The 23,492-nt window shown below is 43.3% G+C and overlaps 1 protein-coding gene across 1 annotated transcript in view; it reads right to left on the bottom strand.

The window, feature by feature from the left end:
* Positions 1-3,781: 3,781 nt before the first annotated feature.
* Positions 3,782-23,492, bottom strand: part of LOC109874287 (high affinity cAMP-specific and IBMX-insensitive 3',5'-cyclic phosphodiesterase 8B) — a 105,512-nt gene continuing 85,801 nt past the window's right edge. The window contains exons 15-22 of the mRNA XM_031809542.1: positions 22,903-22,960; positions 22,055-22,184; positions 18,936-19,134; positions 14,940-15,157; positions 13,975-14,113; positions 11,029-11,196; positions 8,503-8,632; positions 3,782-7,562 (exon numbers count right to left, since the gene is read on the bottom strand). Of these exons, the coding sequence (XP_031665402.1) occupies positions 7,453-7,562; positions 8,503-8,632; positions 11,029-11,196; positions 13,975-14,113; positions 14,940-15,157; positions 18,936-19,134; positions 22,055-22,184; positions 22,903-22,960 (1,152 nt within the window). The 3' untranslated portion in view covers positions 3,782-7,452. The remainder of the gene's footprint in view (positions 7,563-8,502; positions 8,633-11,028; positions 11,197-13,974; positions 14,114-14,939; positions 15,158-18,935; positions 19,135-22,054; positions 22,185-22,902; positions 22,961-23,492) is intronic.

The raw sequence follows: 23,492 nt of genomic DNA, 5'->3' as shown, positions 1-23,492 counted from the left end.
GCTAGGGTGGGGGTTATAGATTAGATCCTGTTGCTTTGTTCTGTGGAGAAAAGCTGAGGACAGGGGAGACTGAACATCTACCTCCCAGCATAACATCTATGATTTGCTTTTGGGTTTGTGTTATTGAAGAATAACATCAACTGCTAGCATAGCCAACATATTCATGCTTCGCCTATTCCTCTTCGATTTAGAAGATACTATTGCGCAAAGAACTTGCTGATTTAAGCCTCCACCAGCACTGGTATCAGGTTGTATTAGCTAGCTACGTTTGCTCTGACTCAGCTAACTAGCCAGCTAACTAGCGATTCGCATTAGTGGCTAACACGATTTTGCTTAACTCGCTAAGGAAATGCAAACTAGCGGTTTGCAGATGCAAGAAACACAAACTAACATTGTAATTATAGAATGCTTGTGGATTTATATTAAGATCAAAGTGGAAACAACATCATTGTCATCACCATTGTTGCATGTGCTGCATTGACCATGCAGACTGAACGAAAGTGTCTCGTGGTCAAGCAACAACAAATGCGCTCCTCGAGTGACAGGGGGTGGGACTAGGTCTATGTGGAAAGCGGCATGGAGAGAGAGAGAGCGGAGACGGATAGCTCAAGTAGCGGAGTAAACTATAAAAATGGATGTTACACACGGCGAATCACATTTAACAAACCCAACATTCAAATACCTTTATAGAAGGTAAATTAAAACCCAAACCGGTCCGGGCGTTATATAGTAAAATACGGTATACCGCCCAGCCCTACAGACACGTCGCCGAGACCGATGTCTTGCTTCAGGACAGGCCAAAAAAAATATTTGCACGCTTTGAGGATAACACAGTGCCACCGACATGGCCCTCTACCAAGGACTATGGGCTCTCCTTCTCTGTGGCCGACGTCAGTAAAACATTAACACGTGTTAACCCTGGCAAGGCTGCCGGCCCAGACAATCATTCTGTCATCCAGAAGGTGAGGTCAGTACAGCTGCATCAAAGCTGGGGGCGAGGGACTGAAAAACAGCTTCTATCTCAAGGCCATCAGACTGTTAAACAGCCATCACTAGCACGTTAGAGTTTGCTGCCTATAGGCATAGACCAGAAATCACTGGCCACTTTAATAATGGAACACTAGTCACTTTAATAATGTTTACATATCTGGCATTACTCATCTCATATGTATATACTGTATTCTATACTATTCTACTGTATCTCGTTCAGTTAACAATGTTTACATATCTTGCATTACTCATCTCATATGTATATACTGTATTCTATACTATTCTACTGTATCTTAGTCCGTTCTGCTCTGACATCACTTGTCCATGTGTATGCAGTCTAAATTCATTCCTACATAGATGTATGTGTATTGGGTATATGTTGTGTACTTTGTTTGATATTACTGCACTGTCTGAGCTAGAAGCAGAAGCATTTGATTTGATTTGAGTCAGTGTAGTTCAGGTGAGTCAGTGCAGTACAGGTGAGTCAGTGTAGTTCAGGTGAGTCAGTGTAGTTCAGGTGAGTCAGTGCAGTACAGGAGTCAGTGTAGTTCAGGTGAGTCAGTGTAGTTCAGGTGAGTCAGTGCAGTACAGGAGTCAGTGTAGTTCAGGTTAGTAAGTGTAGTTCAGGTGAGTCAGTGTAGTTCAGGTGAGTCAGTGCAGTACAGGAGTCAGTGCTGTACAGGAGTCAGTGTAGTTCAGGTTAGTAAGTGTAGTTCAGGTTAGTAAGTGTAGTTCAGGTGAGTCAGTGTAGTTCAGGTGAGTCAGTGCAGTACAGGAGTCAGTGTAGTTCAGGTGAGTCAGTGTAGTTCAGGTGAGTCAGTGTAGTTCAGGTGAGTCAGTGGAGTTCAGGTGAGTCAGAGCAGTACAGGAGTGTGTGCAGTACATGGGTCAGTGTAGTTCAGGTGAGTCAGTGGAGCTCAGGTGAGTCAGTGGAGCTCAGGTGAGTCAGTGGAGTTCAGGTGAGTCAGTGTAGTTCAGGTGAGTCAGTGGAGTTCAGGTGAGTCAGAGTAGTACAGGAGTCAGTGTATGTCAGTGGAGTGGTGTGATCAGAGGGGCTCTTGGTGAGACAGATTACAGCAGTGACGTCGCTAGGCTTCTACTGATGCTACACAGCTGTTTCCTGGCTTTGAAGGGGATTGAAACGCTCCTCTGAGACTGGGCTGTAGACTCTCTCACTCTCGCTCTGGATCTCACTCTCTTTCTCTTTCTCTCGCTCTCTTTCTCTCTTTATTTCTCTCTGCCTCTCTTTCTCATTTTTTTCATCCATCACCTCACCACCGCTCAGAGTCCGTCATTGTGATGCCTCTTTCTTGAAGCGCTCTCATCAGTCAACACACGCACGCACGCACGCAGTTTAAACACTCACATTTACGCTCTCAGCCAAATCACATTTCCTGAGTTGGCTTTTCTTTTTGCACTTCCACTATAATTTAGGGGAGAGTGGGGTAAGTTGTGCTATTGTTTACATTCAGCGTCACTCCGTCAAGGGAAACATATTATTATTTCTAACAAAGATATCTACATATATTTCAGGATTTTTGTATCCCTGGAATTAATCAGAATTCATGTAAACATGACAGTTTTGAAATCATAACTTGTCCCCCCCAAAAGTGGTCTCTTTGGCACAATTTACCCTGGGTATGGGGTAGTTGAGCCACGGGACAGGTAAGTTAAGCTGCCTACAAATTTCTGTACTGAATTAAATATGACCTTTTTAAAACTATGTCTGTCTCTATTTCCCAAACAGAAAACAACACAATCACAATGACTTTTTTTGTCTTTTAATAATTTTACGCGTCTTTTAAGACAGGCTAGACACCTAACAAACACGTGTAACATAGGCCAGGTCCCGTCGTTAACTCATATCCCAGCGATAATGTCTTGCATTGCACCGGGGAAGAAAGCACTTCAATTTCCTCAACTAGCCATTGGCTCAATCATTGGCTCAACTTACCCCAAGGAGACCCCAACTGATCTACTTTGGTTTAGAAACAAGAACCATGAAACGTCTAACACAATAAATTCATTTGACTTGGTGAATATCCGTCTTTTGGACCTAACTTGCTTACCACTATTTTTCATGTTGGTTCTCCCTTCACGGACTCCATACAATTATGACCTCTTCCTAGAAACAAGGGTGGTTCAATTGACCCCATTCTCCTCCTTATAATAAGGAAGGGGAAAATACTGTTTTGGTCCTTTTTGGATTTTTATGGCCTTTTTCCATTATCCGTATTAAGATAAATGCCGTGCAGGTATGAGGTCCATAATGTAATGAAACAGGTGTTAAGGTTTTAAAGAGGGGTGGATCGTATTTAAATGGATGTTTAATGCCTGTTTGATCAGTCTAGTGACTGTGTGATGTGACTGATATTTCTTACACGTGTTTGTTGGCTCAGTGATTTTACAACTGATATTGTGTGCATTCCAAGTCTCCAATTTGAATCTGATGTGCTTGTTTAATCTGATGTCCTCAAAGCCTGCATCGTCATCAAGTTGGCCACATTTATTTGCCAAATGTCTGTATGCTTATTTTAACAACTTGTAAACCCTAAACCCTCACTGGCTTGTTTTTTAAAGCCTCAAATGAATGTCACAAATTAAAGAAACAACTGTATTTTTTAAAATACTTTTATTGTTTCTCACATATACATTTTAAAATAAGTGTCGACAATCAACAACAAAAGGAGACATCCTTTGACACAGGCCAAAAAAAACAGAAATTATATCCACCCAACCCCTTCTAGGATCCAAGCAGAATAGCTTCTCATTGGGCACAGATGTCATTTCAACATCTAGTTTGGATTTACACTTTGATTGTGACGTCAACTGTAGTGAATTCAACATAATAATGCATTTAAAAAAAAGAAAATGTCACCATGTCATTGAATTTAGGTTAAAAAAAAGTTTTAAAAAACCCGAATATAATTCCCTTACGTTGATGACTTTTTGCAAATCCAATCAGTTTTCCACGTTGATTCAACATCATATATTTTTTTAATCTATCTGATGATGTGGAAACAACGTTGATGCAACCAGTTTCTGCCCGGTGGGTTGATACACAACTAAAGCATCAAATCATCAAGTCCTTCAAAAATACATAAAACATTTCTACAATATTTTACGTTTGCCTTTTCACAGCCAATAACCACAAAATAAAGCTTATATACATTAATGCTTGCAGAATATCTGTTGGTTGTTCTGCTTGGAAACAATAGAAAATAAAGGGATTGGCACGTTCTCCATACCCAGAGTCTCTGACCAATGACAGAGCCGGGTTAAAATGACATCACAGTAGATGCCACGCCCTGCTCTCACAGCAGAAACGGTTCGTCTTTGAGAGTTCAAAGAAAGGAAAGGATGACAAGCATGTGGGTGTGACATGAGATCTGACCAAAACTCGCTTGACAACAAACAGAAACATAATTCATTGAAAATAGATCAGGCTCAATAGAAAACAGTCCATGGGAGACTAGATAGTGGGTTGTTTACGTCAGCAGAAGCTATGTATTTTACAGTGTCCTATAGCAGTGAATCTAGCATAGCCTTGACTGAGTGAGTTAAGGCGTTTGTCTGACCATGTTCTGAAACTAGCACACAGTCATTATCAAACACAAGTTTCTCTTCATAATAATTGTAGTATTCACCAGTATCAAATGACACCCTATTCCCACATAGCACACTTCTTTGTCACTACATAGGGAATATGGTGCCATTTGGAACAATAAAATACAGGTTAAAATAGTAAGGTTAAGTACTCTATGGCTTAGTCCGGTCTTTGTTCAGCTGCTCGCGAACACAAACGAACCACATGAAGCCAAACAAACCATTTGAAGCCTGAACTCTGAACCCTGTTTTAGAGGAGAGGGTCAAAGTAAGGCACCTTAAAGAAGATCCCTGTGCCTTTGGTTAAATACGTACACCAGTTTTGATTTTGTTGGTTGAATTTACACACATGCACGCACACGCACACGCAAACACATACTTTAAACTCAAAGCATCCATTCACAACACCTCTGACGAAGCCTGTCTTGTATGGCCGCTGCTGTTGCACAAGGAAATGAACTGAAACTGCATTCCCCACTGCCAACCACTGGAGGGAGACAACTACACAGTAATGTGATTCTAGATGACAAGAGAAAGAAATGGATGGACAGCATGTTTTATGATAGTGACATTTGAAATCATATTTTAATAGCAGTCTAGCCTGAGTTGAAAACTGAACCAAACCGAACCAAGTAGCAGTAGAGTGTGCTGGGAGCTGAAAGTGCTATTTTCCCAGAGAGGATCCAAAGACAGGGTCAATCTAAAATAACCCCATATACCCTTGATAGTGCACTACTTTTGATAAGAGTAGTGAAACACAGTGCACTATATAGGCAATAGAGTGTATTTAAGATGCAACTGTTTAAGCCCCAAGAGCTAAGTGTGCCAGTCTTTCACCACATAAATATCTGTCCCAAAAGTAGGGCACTACATAGGGAATAGGGTGTAATTTGAGCCAGGACAAGCCGAGTATATCATGCTGTTTGTCCCATGGTGGTTTCATCAGGCTCTTGTGAGGCGGCTCTCTGCTCAGACCACACTACCATGCTACTTCACAACGGACCAGCAACACATTACCGGGAGGCAGGAGGGACAAAAAGCAGTTGGAAAATGAAACGCACTCCTACTATTGCACCGCACACCACAGCACAACTGAAATGTTAGAAATCACAGAGTTGTGCTTTGGAATAGCATTTTGCTTAGCCAACGCTAATTAGTTCCCTTCGTATTTGGAGATTGCAATTAGCTACAGTATGTGTCCACTTCAATGTGCCGTTGATGTTTAAATGAATGTACTGTTTCACTGGAGCTTTATGACCCATTTAAAGTAATGAATTAGGACTAGCTTCAATACAAGCTGTCATAAAACAGTACACTAGCCTTACTGTCGCTCAGATAATTCACTGCTGTGGCTTCTAAGTTGTAAAGATCAACTGTACTTAATATATACTGCTGTTTTTTCCCCCACTTGTTGCTAATAGAGTTAGAATACTGTTCTAATGCTGTTCCCACTAAGCCCCAGTGTTCTCTTTTAAGAGCCATGTCTGGAGCTGAGTTCCAGAGGGGGCAGATTGAGGGCTGGTTCTAGCCCCAGGGGGGGAGCATGGTGGTGGGCGAGCTGCCCGTGAGGCCTGGCTCTCTGAGCAAAGCTCTGGTTTTCCCCCGTAGAGAGAGATATTACAGCAGTCAGTTCAGCTGGACTCTGCTCTGTAAACCTCCCAGGTATGGAGCGAACACAGACCGCTGACTGCTCTGGGTCTGCTGCCAAACACACACACACACACACACACACACACACACACACACACACACACACACACACACACACACACACACACACACACACACACACACACACACACACACACACACACACACACACACACACACACACACACACACACACACACACACACACACACACACACACACACACACACACACACACACACACACACACACACACACACACACACACACACACACACACACACACACCTCTGTTTTACTCTGCCTTACTGGGCTTATCAGAGCTCAATATGACCTAATACTTCCATCTGGAGAGAGAACAAGGAGAGCTAAGTTACAGTTTTATAAGTTGGCTGTGTGTGTGTGTGTGATTCAGGGAACAGGTTTCTCTCTACATACTTTAGTTCTGTGCTCTCTCCTCTTTTATTCCTGGTACAGTAGAAGTAGTTCATGTGTCAGCAAACCTTTGGTACCCACATCACCACACACTACCGTAGGGACTAAGCAAGGACGGACAGAAATCAGAGGTACGACAAACAACATCAGACACTTGCCTGAGACAAAAGAAACGGATATAGAACACAGACAACATCACAGGGAAAAAAATTAAAGATGTGAGAAAGTGACACGTTTTTTTGAGCTGCTAAAGTGCGGTTGGTTGGGATAGATTGTCAGGAGGGCTGTAGAGTCACATTAGGGGCCCAAGAGGAACCACAGAGGGGTCTGAAGAGGCTGGAGAGTCTCAGTGGGCAATTCTCAAATGTCCCCCTATTCGCTATGTAGTGCACTACTTATGACCAGAGCCCCCCTCCCCATGCCAAATTTGCCATGGGGCATCGTAATGATTCTCTGTTTGAAATCAGTTTGAAGTAACATCCGATAACTAGGGATGGGGAAGATGTCTGCACAGAAGGAGAGCACTATATGGGGAGTTGGGGTGTCATTTGTCAGCCGGTATGTCAGTCCCCTGGCCTCTTCTGAGGGCTCCAAGCTGCAGACTCCGAGGTCTACAGACTCTTGAGGTCTACAGTCCATTGTGTGTGGAGCTGGGTAGAATCATTGTGGGATGGGCTTAATACCAGCGCCAGGCTACATTCGCTGTCTCCCCCAGCCCAATGAGAGGGAGGGATGGAGGGATAAGGGGAGAGAGAGGGAGGGATGGAGGGGTCACGGAGGAGGGGCCGGCCGCAGGCTCTTGCACTTCATGTCGTCCAGACCCTTCCAGTATTTGTAGTTCTCTGACAGGTGCTCCATGAGGCCAGGTAGACTGGCGAAGGCTGGGGGGACAGAGGAGAGTTTGAGGTTAACGCACACAAACACATGAGCCAGCGGAAATGACAGCTGGTGCAACTGGGTCTCAGGCAGCGTGTGTGTCTGTTGTTTACTTCCTAGTTTCCGACTCATTTGTTTCCCCTCTGCATGAGCCTGACCTGGCAATCACCCGGCAATAGCCCAGGCCTGACCCTGAATCATTAAAACCTGCTGTGTGAGTGCATATGTGCGATATGATTGTGTGTGTGTGTCACAAAACGGAAGCACAAAGGCTGCGTTTAGACAGGCAGTCCAATTCTGATATTTTTCCAACTAATTGGTCAAAATCACGTCAGATCTTTTTACAACAGATCTTTTTCACAGCTGATCTGATTGGCCAAAGATCCGAATTGGGCTGCCTGTCTAAACGCAGCCTTTGTGCTTCTGCGTGTGTGAATGTGTGCGCTTTGGTTTGCACTTTATGTGTACTTGTGTGTATGTGTGTGTGTCTGTGCTAGTGAGTGTGTGTACAGTAGGTCCTGCTTCACTGCGTCTTGACTTAACCCCTCCGGCCCCCGGAAACCCCCCCCCCCCCCCCAGTCCCAGTGGCCTCTAGGAACTTTTCCGTGACATCAGCAGTTTTATTGAATTTAAACACGTGTTCTCTTCTCTGGTGAAGGGGGGTAACCTCCAGCAACACCCCAACGTCAGAGGCAACGGTGAAATGGGGAATAACTGTATACTCTCCTCTTTTGACCCCTCCCTCTCTCCTTCCTCTGGGCTACTGTGCTCCACTGTGACGTGAGAAGGAAGACTCTACCTCTTTTACAGGGAAGGAGGGAATAGAAGAGAGGAGGAGAGGAGGGAAGGCATGGGAAAGTTCTATTTCATATCTCCTCCCCCCTCCCTGTGGGTCCTCTGTTTGTGTGTGTGTGTGTGTGTGTGTGCATGCGTGTGTGTTCTTACCATCCCAAGCGTCAAACATGTCTGTGATGAAGTAGTCTATGAAGGAGATCTGAGACTTGGGGATACTACAGGTGTGCCTGTCAAAGACAGGCATGACCACCGGTAGACCCTGTCTCTTCTCCTCATCAGTCTGAAATATAAGGATAGATTCACACACAGGTTAACACCCACACATATACTGCAGTATACAAGAGATATATGTACACAGTCGCACCGCATACGGATGTATTTTTCCAAATACTTGTGGATACATTTGCATGTTTGCTAAAAATGGATGTAATACCTGACAATGTTCCAGAAAGGCATGGCATGACATCTAGTCTACAGCGTGGCCAATGTGTTTCCTAATTTGGCTCCTTAAATTAATCAACTTTACATATTGATTGACGGAGATTGTTTTTTGGGGGGCCACCAAGCCAAAACTGTGATATTAATTTAAATTGTGATGGTGAGTAAAAAATGTCAAACTAAGGATTTGACAAAAATGTTACATTCTGTCATGAAGACCACAAGTTCAGCTTCATTAAAAACAAACAAAAAAGTTTTCCCCTCTCAAAAAAGTGCCTCTCTTCTGCTTAATTAAATAATGAAACAAATCTAGTACCCATGGTCAGGCACTGAGCTGCTTTATAATATCTGTTCTTATTTAAACAAAAACTATACATCCTACAACGCTCCAGAATATGTCCAAGTGTAGGTCTAGGACCTGTGCTTCCAATGAGTGGTATTATATGGCTCTAGAGTGGATGGTCAGCGGTGTTATGATGCGTAAATAACCAAGTGAATTTGCCACATCTGGGAAAAATCCACTTGAATGGTCCTCCAACTGGTAATTACTAGTTAAATCAGCCATGAATCCCCTTGTGACAGGGAATGGAAGCTTGTTGTGTGCAACAGGGAGGGGCAATTTAATGTAAGATTCACACACATTTTTCGGTTGGTAAAGCATTCCTAGCTTGTCTATCTAGGGGTAACAGGGTGGACGTGTTATGGCCAAAAAGAGCACAACCACCTTTCTTTACACAATGATTGGACTGTTAGATGCTCAATGTTTCTTTAGAAATAAATAGAGTTCAATTCACGTAACAGGGTGAATCTTAAAATGAGGGACAGACATAAATGATTTATTAATCACATGAAATAGATAATCATCTTCGTAAATAACTTGGTCAAAGCAACAAAATAATGATAATAATAATAACTAGGTCTTTACAATGATGGCGAACACTTGGGAGTCTTTGTTTTTTTTGGGGGGGGGGGCAGCTGGGAGGAGGTGCTCTTGTTCTCCATGGACTTTACAGTGTCCCAGAACTTTTTGGAGTTAGAGCTACAGGATGCAAATTTCTGCCTGAAGATTCTGGCCTTTGCTTTCCTGACTGACTGCGTGTATTGGTTCCTGACTTCCCTGAACAGTTGCATATCGCGGGGACTATTCGATGCTATTGCAGTCCGCCACAGGATGTTTTGTGCTGGTCGAGGGCAGTCAGGTCTGGAGTGAACCAAGGGCTATATCTGTTCTTAGTTCTGCATTTTTTGAACAGAGCATGCTTATCTAAAATGGTGAGGAAGTTACTTTTAAAGAATAACCAGGCATCCTCTACTGACAGGATGAGGTCAATATCCTTCCAGGATACCCGGGCCAGGTCGATTAGAAAGGCCTGCTCGGAGAAGTGTTTTAGGGAGCGTTTGACAGTGATGAGGGGTGGTCGTTTGACTGCGGCTCCATAGCGGATACAGGCAATGAGGCAGTGATCGCTGAGATCCTGGTTGAAGACAGCGGAGGTGTATTTGGAGGGCCAGTTGGTCAGGATGACGTCTATGAGGGTGCCCTTGTTTACAGATTTAGGGTTGTACCTGGTGGGTTCCTTGATGATTTGTGTGAGATTGAGGGCATCTAGCTTAGATTGTAGGACTGCCGGGGTGTTAAGCATATCCCAGTTTAGGTCACCTAACAGAACAAACTCTGAAGCTAGATGGGGGGCGATCAATTCACAAATGGTGTCCAGGGCACAGCTGGGAGCTGAGGGGGGTCGGTAGCAGGCGGCAACAGTGAGATACTTATTTCTGGAGAGAGTAATTTTTAAAAGTAGTAGTTCGAACTGTTTGGGTATGGACCTGGAAAGTATGACATTACTTTGCAGGCTATCTCTGCAGTAGACTGCTACTCCTCCCCTTTTGGCAGTTCTATCTAGACGGAAAATGTTATAGTTGGGTATGGAAATCTCAGAATTTTGGTGGCCTTCCTAAGCCAGGATTCAGACACAGCAAGGACATCAGGGTTAGCAGAGTGTGCTAAAGCAGTGAGTAAAACAAACTTAGGGAGGAGGCTTCTGATGTTGACATGCATGAAACCAAGGCTCGACATACTCTCCCGTCTTTCTTAGAGTGTTGAGCCGGGTTAAAACCACTCTGAACACAGCTGATTTTAGCTGAAGGTTTGGTTAGGAGTACTACGACCTGCCTCCAAAACCATTTTGAATAGAAAATCTTTTTGTACACTTTTTTATACACACACTGCCCACTCACCTGTGCGAAGTACTCCTCTGAGATGCGTCCTGCCCATTCTATGCAGAGCTCCAGGGGTCTGCAGGGGTTGGCCACGTCAGCACACTTTATCATCATCCTCTTGATCAGCAGCCGGTTCTCTGGGCTGTTCCTCATACTGGCTGGGCCCTCGCTGTCACTGCCTTCACTCTTGTTACAGAGAAACGCACACAGACAAGGTCAGAAATGCACACAGACAAGGTCAGAAATGCACACAGACAAGGTCAGAAATGCACACAGACAAGGTCAGAAATGCACACAGACAAGGTCAGAAACGCACACAGACAAGGTCAGAAATGCACACAGACAGGGTCAGAGACACAAACACACACGCAGACACACACATATGGACGCTTATCTTTCATTTGACACTACATTTGATATGCTCCTATGAACTTCACACGGTGGTGCTCATGGGTCCATTTACGTGGAACTGAGCTGTGTGTGTGACTGTCCACTGATTGTACAAAACATTAGGAACACCTGCTCTTTCCATGACATAGACTGATCAGGTGAATCCGGGTGAAAGCTACGATCCCCTATCGATGTCACCTGTTAAATCCACTTCAATTAGTGTAGATGAAGGGGCGGAGACAGGCTAAACAATGATTTTTAAGCCTTTAGACAAGTGAGACATAGATGGTGTATGTGTGCCATTCAGAGGGTAAATGGGCAAGACTAAAGATTGAACGGGGTATGGTAGTAGGTGCCAGGCACACCGGTTTGAGTGTGTCAAGAACTGCAAAGCTGCTGGGTTTTTCACGCTCAACAGTTTGCCGTGTGCGTCAAGAATGGTCCACCACCCAAAGGACATCCAGCCAAGTTGACACAACTGTGGGAAGCATTGGAGTCAACATGGGCCAGCATCCCTGTGGAACGCTTTCGACACCTTGTAGTGTCCATGCCCCGACGAATTGAGGATGTTCTGAGGGTAAAAGGGGGGGAGGGGGGCCTTCTTAATGTTTTGCACACTTAGTGTATATAGTTATACATAACAAAATACTTATTTTCCACCATTATTTGCAAATAAATTCATTAAAAATCCTACAATGTGATTTTCTGGATTTTTTTTCTCTCATTTTGTCTGTCATAGTTGAAGTGTACCTATGATGAAAATTATAGGCCTCTCTCATCTTTTTAAGTGGGAGAACTTGCAGAATTGGTGGCTGACTAAATACTTTTTTTGCCCCACTGGACATACATACAATTTCCATATATATATATATATATATATATATATATTATCTATACATCAAACTCAGCAAAAAAAGAAACATCCCTTTTTCAGTACCTTGTCTTTCAAAGATAATTTGTAAAAATACAAATAACTTCACAGATCAACATTGGAAAGTGTTTTAACACTGTTTCCCATGCTTGTTCAATGAACCATAAACAATTAATGAACATGCACCTGTGGAACGGTTGTTAAGACACTAACAGCTTACAGACGGTAGGCAATTAAGGCCACGGTTATGAACATTTAGAACACTAAAAGAGGCCTTTCTACTGACTCTGAAAAACACCAAAAGAAAAATGCCCAGGGTCTCTACTCATCTGCGTGAACGTGCCTTAGGCCTGCTACAAGGAGGCGTGAGGACTGCAGATGTGGCCAGGGCAATAAATTGCAATGTCCGTGCTGTGAGACATCTAAGACAGTGCTACAGGGAGACAGGACGGACAGCTGATCGTCCTTGCAGTGGCAGACTACGCGTAACAACACCTGCACAGGATTGGTACATCCGAACATCACATCTGCAGGACAGGTACAGCATGGCAACAACAACTGCCTGAGTTACACCAGGAATGCACAATCCTTCCATTAGTGCTCAGTCTGTCCACAATAGGCTGAGAGAGGCTGGACTGAGGGCTTGTAGGCCTGTTGTAAGGCAGGTCCTCCCCAGAGATCACCGGCAACAACGTCGCCTATGGGCATAAACCCACCGTTGCTGGACCAGACAGGACTGGCAAAAAGTGCTCTTCACTGACGATTTGCGGTTTTGTCTCACCAGGCGTGATGGTTGGATTCGCATTTATCGTCGAAGGAATGAGCATTACACAGAGGCCTGTACTCTGGAGCGGGATCGATTTGGAGGTGGAGAGTCCGTCATGGTCTGGGGCGGTGTGTCACAACATCATCGGACTGAGCTTGTTGTCATTGCAGGCAATCTCAAAGCTGTGCGTTACAGGGAAGACATACTCCTCCCTCATGTGGTACCCTTCCTGCAGGCTCATCCTGACATGACCCTCCAGCATGACAATGCCACCAGCCATACTGCTCGTTCTGGGCGTGATTTCCTGCAAGACAGGAATATCAGTGTTCATCCATGGCCAGCGAAGAGTCCAGATCTCAATCCCATTGAGTACGTCTGGGACCTGTTGGATCAGAGGGTGAGGGCTAGGGCCATTCTCCCCAGAAATGTACAGGAACTTGCAGGTGCCTTGGTGGAAGAGTGGGGTAACATCTCACAGCAAGAACTGGCAAATCTGGTGCAGTCCATGAGGAGGAGATGCACTGCAGTACTTAATGCAGCTGGTGGCCACACCAGATACTGACTGTTACTTTTGATTTATTTTGACACCCCCTTTGCTCAGGGACACATTATTCCATTTCTGTTAGTCACATGTCTGTGGAACTTGTTCAGTTTATGTCTCAGTTGTTGAATCTTGTTTTGTTCATACAAATATTTACACATGGACTTGGTTTGCTGAAAATAAATGCAGTTGACAGCGAGAGGACATTTATTTTTTTGCTGAGTTTATATGTATATATATTAGTGTTTTCCATTCCCACACCACAATGAGCAGATGTTAATGACTTTATTATGTAATAATAAACTGCACACGGACGCTAACACACACACACACACACACACACACACACACACACACACAAACACACACATACACAGAGAAGGGTGTGTGTCTTACGTTTGAGCTGGACTCCTCGATGGCAGCCATTGGTTTGTTGATGCTGTTGGCAAACTTGTTGACATGTTCAAAATGGCGGGTCATCTCTGTGGCCAGCACCATGTCAATGATGGCCTGCCTCAATGTCCGGAACTGAGTCCTAATATAAACACACACACAGAGAGGGGGGTTACAGGACCAGGATAATCAACTGTCCTCAATGTTTTCCAAGAAGTTCTGGGTTCATACACATCTAGAAGTGAATCACATCACATGATTTGTTCCAGGGTAATAACCCAACATGCTCCATATCTGTCGCCAGTGGTTACGTGATCCCTCTCATGGCCTAGAGGAAGAGGCATGCCAATTCATTCTTCTGACAAGGACATGGCCTCTGGTTTGGAATTCTACTGTGGAAACACTTTAGGCTTCAGGTGGAAACCACCTTTCACTTTCCTAAACTCTATGTGACTCTAGCCTGGTCCCAGATCTGTTTGTGCTGTCTTGCCAACTCTTATGGTCATTGACATGCCAGTGACATTGACCATAGGAGTTGGCAAGACAGCACAAAGGTATGGAAGACAGCACAATCAGATATGGGACTGGGCTAGGCTATCAATGTTCTTGAAGATGTTGCTCTAAACTCTGTGTGACTGTACCTGTCGATGTTCTTGAAGATGTTGCTCTAAACTCTGTGTGACTGTACCTGTCGATGTTCTTGAAGATGTTGCTCTAAACTCTGTGTGACTGTACCTGTCGATGTTCTTGAAGATGTTGCTCTAAACTGTGTGACTGTACCTGTCGATGTTCTTGAAGATGTTGCTCTAAACTCTGTGTGACTGTACCTGTCGATGTTCTTGAAGATGTTGCTCTAAACTCTGTGTGACTGTACCTGTCGATGTTCTTGAAGATGTTGCTCTAAACTCTGTGTGACTGTACCTGTCGATGTTCTTGAAGATGTTGCTCTAAACTCTGTGTGACTGTACCTGTCGATGTTCTTGAAGATGTTGCTCTTGCTGTCACTGACGGTGAGTTGGAAGGCGAGGGCGGCGTGGTGACTCTCTAATACAGCTGTGTCATTGTACAGGATGGCCAGCTCACTTCCTGCATTGCACAGGAAGCTGTTGGTCCTCCCCGGGTGGTCCACGTCATGGACCGTCGCCGCGATCAATGCAGCCACTTCGTCCAGTTGCTCTAGACTGCCCTGAGAAAAGGATACAACCAGGAAGTAACGGTACTTAACTACAAGGAATAGAAATTTGACATTTTTCGACAGATTTTTTTTTGAGTACTTGAGTACTTGAGTACTTGGAAAAAAAGAAGCAATTACAGTCTCCAGTCTTCTTGGGTATGACACTACAAGCTTGGCACAGCTGTATTTGGGGAGTTTCTCCCGTTATTCTCGGCAGATCCTCTAAAGCTCTGTCAGGTTGGATGGGGAGTGTCGCTGCACAGCTATTTTCAGGTCTCTCCAGAGATGTTCGATCAGGTTCAAATCCGGGCTCTGACTGGGCAACTCAAGGACATTCAGGGACCACTCCTGTGTTGTCTTAGCTATGTGCTCAGGGTAGTTGTCCTGTTGGAAGTTGAAACTTCACCCCAGTCTGAGGTCCTGAGCGCTCTCGAGCAGGTTTTCATCAAGGATCTCTCTCTCCGTTTATCTTTCCCCAAAGCATGATGCTGCTCCTACCATGCTTCACCATAGGAATGGTGCCAGGTTTCCTCCAGATGTGACACTTGGCATTCATGCCAAAGAGTTCGATCTTGGTTTCATCAGACCAGAGAATCTTGTTTCTCATGGCCTGAGAGTCTTTAGGTGCCTTTTGGCAATCTCCAAGTGGGCTGTCACGTGCCTTTTACTGAGAAGTGGCTTCCATCTGGCCACTTTACCTTAAAGGCCTGATTGGTGGAGTACTACAGAGATGGTTGTCCTTCTGGAAGATTCTACCATCTCCACAGAGGAACACTGGAGCTCTGTCAGAGTGACCATTGGGTTCTTGGCCACTTCCCTGACCAAGGCCCTTCTCCCCCGATTGCTCAGTTTGGCCGGGCGTCCAACTCTAGGAAGAGTCTTGGTGGTTCCAAACTTTTCCATTTAAGAATGATGGAAACCTCTGGGTTCCTGGGGACCTTCAATGCTGCAGAAATGTTTTGGTGTCCTTCCTCAGATCTGTGCCTCGACACAATCCTGTCTTGGAGATCTACGGACAATTCCTTCGACCTCATGGCTTGGTTTTTGCTCTGACATGCACTGTCAACTGTGGGACCTTATATAGACAGGTGTGTGCCTTTCCAAATCATGTCTAATCAATTGAATTTACCACATCTCAAGGATGATCAATGGAAACAGGATGAATAATTACTTAAATAAGGTATTTCTATTTGCAAACATTTCTAAAAACCTGTTTTCAATTTGTCATTATGGGGTATTGTGATGTCATGATGGGGTATTGTGATGTCATTATGGGGTATTGTGATGTCATTATGGGGTATTGTGATGTCATTATGGGGTATTGTGTGTAGATTGATGAGGAAAATGTTTTAATTCATTCATTTTAGAATAAGACTGTAATGTAACAGATTGTGGAAAAAGTCAAGGGGTCTGAGTACTTTCTGAAGGCACTGTATATGCCAAACAGTGCGCAACAATGCATCATTTATCGTAACCATTACAGATAACAAATACTAATTGCAAAATGTCCCTGTATATATTCAGTCAATAAAAAAAACAAGTGCCATTTAAGATGAATTTATTGCAACCAGCAGGTAGCCTAGTGGTTAGAGCGTTGGGCCAGTAACTGAAAGGTTGCTAGATTGAACGAGGCTGACAAGGTAGAAATCTGTCGTTCTGCCCCTGAACAAGGCAGTTAACCCACTGTTCCTAGGCTGTCATTGAAAATAAGAATTGGTTCTTTAACTGACTTGCCTGGTTAAATAAAAATAAAAAGTAACATAAACAGATTATATTGTGGAACACAATCTCCAAAAAGCTTGCTTATAGAAGGCTGTGCAAAGGCACAGCACTGTTTTGTTCATTTAGCAGACAAAGCGTTCCTATTTCCCAAGCCCTTATACCAGTTAAGACACAACTATTTTATGCCAGTGCGAAGTGATGCGCATCTCGTGTCTGGAACAGTTACTTTCAAAGAGTGATCATTTGAAACGGGGCTGAATTTGGTGAGTTAAAAGAAAACATTTTCAGGTTACAAACCAAAACGTCTTCTTCTATGTACAGACGTTCAATTTAGTTTATTCTCCCTGTTCTTTGGAATTTTCTAAAAATGGAATCACAATTCCACATTGAAAACGGCATGGTGATTAACTACAGCCATGGCATCAGTTTGGTGTGTAGGCCAACGCTTAATGACTCTGATGAAAATATGCTCTTTGTCTTGATTAAACCAGTGTTTTTGCATATTTTCATGAATATGTTTAGGGGGTGGTTATAGCCAGGGATGGCAAAAGTGACAAAATATAATTACAAAATACCATAAAGATCAATGTATTTAATCAAAATACAGAACTGCAACAACATTTTCAATAACGGTTACAAAAAAAGTTGTTTTCGCTATGACTATGATATGTTGTTTATCTACCTTAGTTGGGCAAGTCACTCTGGACAAAAAATGTAAATGTATATGTGAAAATTAACATATCAAAATGAACTGCAAAGCACACTGGGTATTATTGGCCTTGTTTTGGGGCGGAACTCATTAGAATATACTCAGCATGCTTTGCAATTGTTCATTGTTCATACAAAACAGAAAATACATTGACGTGTAGTTCAGCCCAGTGAAATTCAAAATACTCAGAAGAAATCAAAAATACGTATTTCAAATACATGTAACAGAAATACTGCTATCTCTGGTTATAGCCTAAACCAATTCTAAATGGCACTAGTAGTTCGCAAAGTAGCCTAAACCGGAAATTATTCCAAACCTGCAGCGGTCGTTGTTAGAACACATATTTCCCTATTTCAATCAACCAGTCCATTTTGAATTTGTGATAAAACTGTCATCATTTGGCAAGAAGTGCAGCTTGTGTATCCCATCAGTTGGATACACTTTTATAGGCATTTACATCTGTAGGCCTAATGAAAGCTTGTACGCGCACTCAGCACGCGTGTGTAGAGGCAGCGGTCGGAACGCAATTGAGGGATTGAGACACGGGGCCGATTTAGTGAGAAGAACTGTGTGACGCTTGGCTTGGTTTCTTTTTCTTTGTGCACCGCAAATGCACATGTACCAATGGAACACTGGAGTCAAAGCAAACGAACGTTGTCTCCAAGAAAACATTTCGATCGCTGGTTAAAGATCACGTTTTGACGCCCGTTTGAGTGCTCGATTACTCATGCCCAAATGTCTGAGATCGTGCATAAACTATAAATACTGTGTAAGTCTCTCTCAGCATAACCTCATACTCAACAAAGGAATAATACCTAAAAAAAATGCACGCAATGCGAGCACAACTAATAATAATAATCACTAGCAAATGTTAACTTTATGACAAGAAGAGGAGATATTTATTGGAGGGGATAAGTGGGGAGAAAAGAAAGGCAATGTATTAGGATCTCATTGCCCGCAAGGCAAAACACGTATTGACTCAGTCCAATATGAAAACAATAAAATCATCCCCACTCCAACTCTCACTGGTCACTGACATACATTCATCTCCTGCCAAGCAAAGCAAACTGATACTCTACACGCTGTTGAAAACACATGGCAGGGAATTACATAGATCAACTCATCAGTCAACACACTGAGATGTCAGGTTGTGATAATGTTGCGGTGATACATTCAAGCTAGCTGGTGTCAGTAGTAATTTCACTTGTGAAAGTAGTTTACGTGTGCACATTCAACCAATCTCTAGGTACAGTGCACTGTTGTATGCTTCCATAGCATATTGCAGGTGTGACCGAAAGGTCTTCATCAGGCCTGTGAGGAGAGTCTTTATCTCTGTGTGTGTGTGTGTGTTTGGCCTACCTTGACCTTCTCCTTGCGTAGGAAGTAGGCTGTAGCGTGGAGGACGTCAGCGGCGTGGGTGGAGTTGTGGTAGGAGTTGGAGGCGTGGTAGTTAGCCTCTATGATCTGGAGCCAGCAGCGTAGCGTAGCCTCACTGCAGCTCAGGAACTCACACACCCCGAACCGAGCAAAGATCTTCAAGCCCAGGTAGGTCAGAGGTCTGCGGGATGACAGAGAGAGGACAGGGGAGATAGATGAGTGATATAGAGAGAGGGCGTTCGTTCCAAGTACCTTCTGTATTGGTCTCTCACTTTCTCTCTCTCTTCCTCTCTCTCATCTATTCCCTCTCTCTCATCTATCCCCTCCCCCTCTCGCTCTCTCTCTTTCTCAATTCAACTCAATTGACTTTATTGACATGGCAAGTTCATTATTACTTACATTGTCAAAGATAAAACAAAACAAGATGGGAAATATTATCGACATTACTTTGCACTTTTCACTGGCTGTCCCTCAGGTTGTGGCAGGAGGACACATATTTGGCTGCCAAAATTGCACATTTAGGCTTTTCACCCAATAAATATTTGATTTTTTCTTCATCTTTTATAGCTTCAAATTCTTTGTATTGTGTTATAATTTTGGGAAAGAAATATTCTCTTAGGTCTGAGTATTTGTCACAGTGTAATAGGAAATGCAGTTCTGTCTCTACCTCTCCCCCTCTACCTCTCTCTCATCTATGTCCTCCCTCTCTCTCTCTCTCTCTCTCTCTCTCATCTATTCCCTCTCTCTCTCTCTCATCTATTCTCTCTCTTTCTCATCTATTCTCTCTCTCTCTCTCTCTCTCATCTATTCTCTCTCTTTCTCATCTATTCTCTCTCTCTCTCTCAATTCAATTAACTTTATTGACATGGCAAGTTCATTATCACTTACATTGTCAAAGTATACATATAGGAAAATATAAATAAAATGAAAATATATATTTAGATCTAAAATATATTAATATATAAATAAATGGACCAACAGCAATAATAATAGTAGTAGTGGACATGGGATTACCATTAACAACAACTACAACAACAATATTAATGAGAACAACAATACATTAAAGCAATGGTAGTAGACCAGTCTCAACATGACTGAGAAGACACATGACCTGGTAGTGGACCAGTGTCAACATGACTGAGAAGACACATGACCTGGTAGTGGACCAGTGTCAACATGACTGAGAAGACACATAACATGGTATGAAAGACAAAACAAAACAAGATGAGAAATATTATTGACATTACTTTGCACTTTTCACTGGCTGTCCCTCAGGTTGTGGCAGGAGGACACATACAGTGGGGCAAAAAAAGTATTTAGTCAGCCACCAATTGTGCAAGTTCTCCCACTTAAAACGATGAGAGAGGCCTGTAATATCCATCATAGGTAGACTTCAACTATGACAGACAAAATGAGAAAAAAAATCCAGAAAATCACATTGTAGGATTTTTAATTAATTAATTTGCAAATTATGGTGGAAAATAAGTATTTGGTCACCTACAAACGAGCAAGATTTCTGGCTCTCACAGACCTCTTCTTTAAGAGGCTCCTCTGTCCTCCACTCGTTACCTGTATTAATGGCACCTGTTTGAACTTGTTATCAGTATAAAAGACACCTGTCCATAACCTCAAACAGTCACACTCCAAACTCCACTATGGCCAAGACCAAAGAGCTGTCAAAGGACACCAGAAACAAAATTGTAGACCTGCACCAGGCTGGGAAGACTGAATCTGCAATAGGTAAGCAGCTTGGTTTGAAGAAATCAACCGTGGGAGCAATTATTAGGAAATGGAAGACATACAAGACCACTGATAATCTCCCTCGATCTGGGGCTCCACACAAGATCTCACCCCGTGGGGTCAAAATGATCACAAGAATGGTGGGCAAAAATCCCAGAACCACACGGGGGACCTAGTGAATGACCTGTAGAGAGCTGGGACCAAAGTAACAAAGCCTACCATCAGTAACACACTACGCCGCCAGGGACTCAAATACTGCAGTGCCAGATGTGTCCCCCTGCTTAAGCCAGTACATGTCCAGGCCCGTCTGAAGTTTGCTAGAGAGCATTTGGATGATCCAGAAGAAGATTGGGAGAATGTCATATGGTCAGATGAAACCAAAATATAACTTTTTGGTAAAAACTCAACTCGTCGTGTTTGGAGGACAAAGAATGCTGAGTTGCATCCAAAGAACACCATACCTACTGTGAAGCATGGGGGTGGAAACATCATGCTTTGGGGCTGTTTTTCTGCAAAGGGACCAGGACGACTGATTCGTGTAAAGGAAAGAATGAATGGGGCCATGTATCGTGAGATTTTGAGTGAAAATCTCCTTCCATCAGCAAGGACATTGAAGATGAAACGTGGCTGGGTCTTTCAGCATGACAATGATCCCAAACACACCGCCCGGGCAATGAAGGAGTGGCTTCGTAAGAAGCATTTCAAGGTCCTGGAGTGGCCTAGCCAGTCTCCAGATCTCAACCCCATAGAAAATCTTTGGAGGGAGTTGAAAGTCCGTGTTGCCCAGCAACAGCCCCAAAACATCACTGCTCTAGAGTAGATCTGCATGGAGGAATGGGCCAAAATACCAGCAACAGTGTGTGAAAACCTTGTGAAGACTTACAGAAAACGTTTGACCTCTGTCATTGCCAACAAAGGGTATATAACAAAGTATTGAGATAAACTTTTGTTATTGACCAAATACTTATTTCCCACCATAATTTGAAAATAATTCATAAAAAATCCTAAAATGTGATTTTCAGGATTTATTTCCCTCATTTTGTCTGTCATAGTTGAAGTGTACCTATGATGAAAATTACAGGCCTCTCTCATCTTTTTAAGTGGGAGAACTTGCACAATTGGTGGCTGACTAAATACTTTTTTGCCCCACTGTATTTGGCTGCCAAAATTGCACATTTTGGCTTTTCATCTTTTGTAGTTTCAAATTCTTTGTATTGAGTTATAATTTTGGGAAATAAATATTCTCTTAGGTCTGAGTATTTGTCACAGTGTAATAGGAAATGCAGCTCTGTCTCTACCCCTCTCTCTCTCTCATCTATCCACCCCCCCCTCTCTCTCATCTATTCCCTCTCCCTCCGTACCTCTTACAGGTGGCAGCTTCCAGCTCCAGGATGTTAAACTCCCATTGGTCTTCGTCATCCAGCATCTCAGCGATGGCCGGAGGGATGTCATTCAGCGTTACTGGGATGGCCAGCTGACTCTGGCTCAAATCTGTAGACACACATGCACACACCCATTCATTCACGCGCATGCAAAACATTGATTTATTGATTGATCAATCGATTGATTGCATTTGGGATATTTAAGAGCAATACGCAACAACAACAATTTCCAATGTAGCTGTGTCCCTAAGTTATTTAGCAGCACTGCCTCATGGTAAAGGGTCAAATACAGGTCTACTAAGAAGTCTACTAAGGTTTATTAAGAAGTGCAAGGGGAAAAAAGCACATGCTGCTTCCTTAAGATTAGCAGGAGAGGACTTTTCTGGACTTCTCAGCAGTGTCCTTCCATTTCTCAGAAAGAAGACGTACGTAATTATCTCTCCCATCATGACTTAAACAAATATAAGTGGATTACGCAACGACTGCCAGTGACTGCCGATGGACTAGACTCCAACTGATTAAATAAATGATCTGAGACATTTTCTATTTTCGATCACTCTGCAGATAGACAGAGGTCCATACACTAAATGTCCCCCATCATGTGTAGTACTGTGAATGCTTCCAGTGTTATTACATTTCATGAAATATTTAAAAAAAGACATTATGCAACCCAAATATACCACTAAAACTACACATGATTAGACTCAGTTTGTGTGATTAGAGTGAACTCCAGGGTCCTAGATGTAAGTAGCAGAAGTATTCTGGTAGGATAATGAATAAATATCACATTTATGTGATGTTTTATGATGAAACAGACTGGTGCTTACTTGGAAAAGTACTTTTGGAGAAGACATACTCGTTGCCAGACAGTCTCCGTAAGCCGTCCTGCAGAAGGAAAAAGACGACAAATCACTCTCTTTTGGTACTGTATATCCCAAATCTGGCTAACTACAACTTATTTGACTCCGGCATTCTAATTCACCCAACGAGACATATCCCACATAACTCAGGAACTCTTGTGTTTGAGTATTGTGTTTGTGAGAATAGGAGGGGAGGGGAGTTGAGGAGAGGTGAGGGGAGATGAAGAGAGGTGAAGAGAGGTGAGGAGAGGTGAAGAGAGGAGAGGTGAGGAGAGTTGAAGACAGGAGAGGTGAGGAGAAAGGAGTGGTGAGGAGAGGAGAGCGGAGAAAGGAGTGGTGAGGAGAGGAGAGGTGAGGAGAGGTGAGGAGAGATGAGGAGAGGTGAGGAGAGGTGAGGAGAGATGAGGAGAGGAGAGGTGAGGAGAGATGAGGAGAGGAGAGGTGAGATTATGAGGAGAGGTGAGGAGAGATTATGAGGAAAGGTGAGGAGAGATTATGAGGAGAGGTGAGGAGAGATACATTCCCTGTACGACAAACAGTCTATAACTCTCTGTTTC

The sequence above is a fragment of the Oncorhynchus kisutch genome, linkage group LG29 (genome assembly GCF_002021735.2).
Source record: "Oncorhynchus kisutch isolate 150728-3 linkage group LG29, Okis_V2, whole genome shotgun sequence".
In the NCBI taxonomy this organism is placed as follows: Eukaryota; Metazoa; Chordata; class Actinopteri; order Salmoniformes; family Salmonidae; genus Oncorhynchus; species Oncorhynchus kisutch.
The sequence above is the reverse complement of the archived record's forward strand: the minus strand, read 5'-3'. Positions and strand labels throughout refer to the sequence as shown.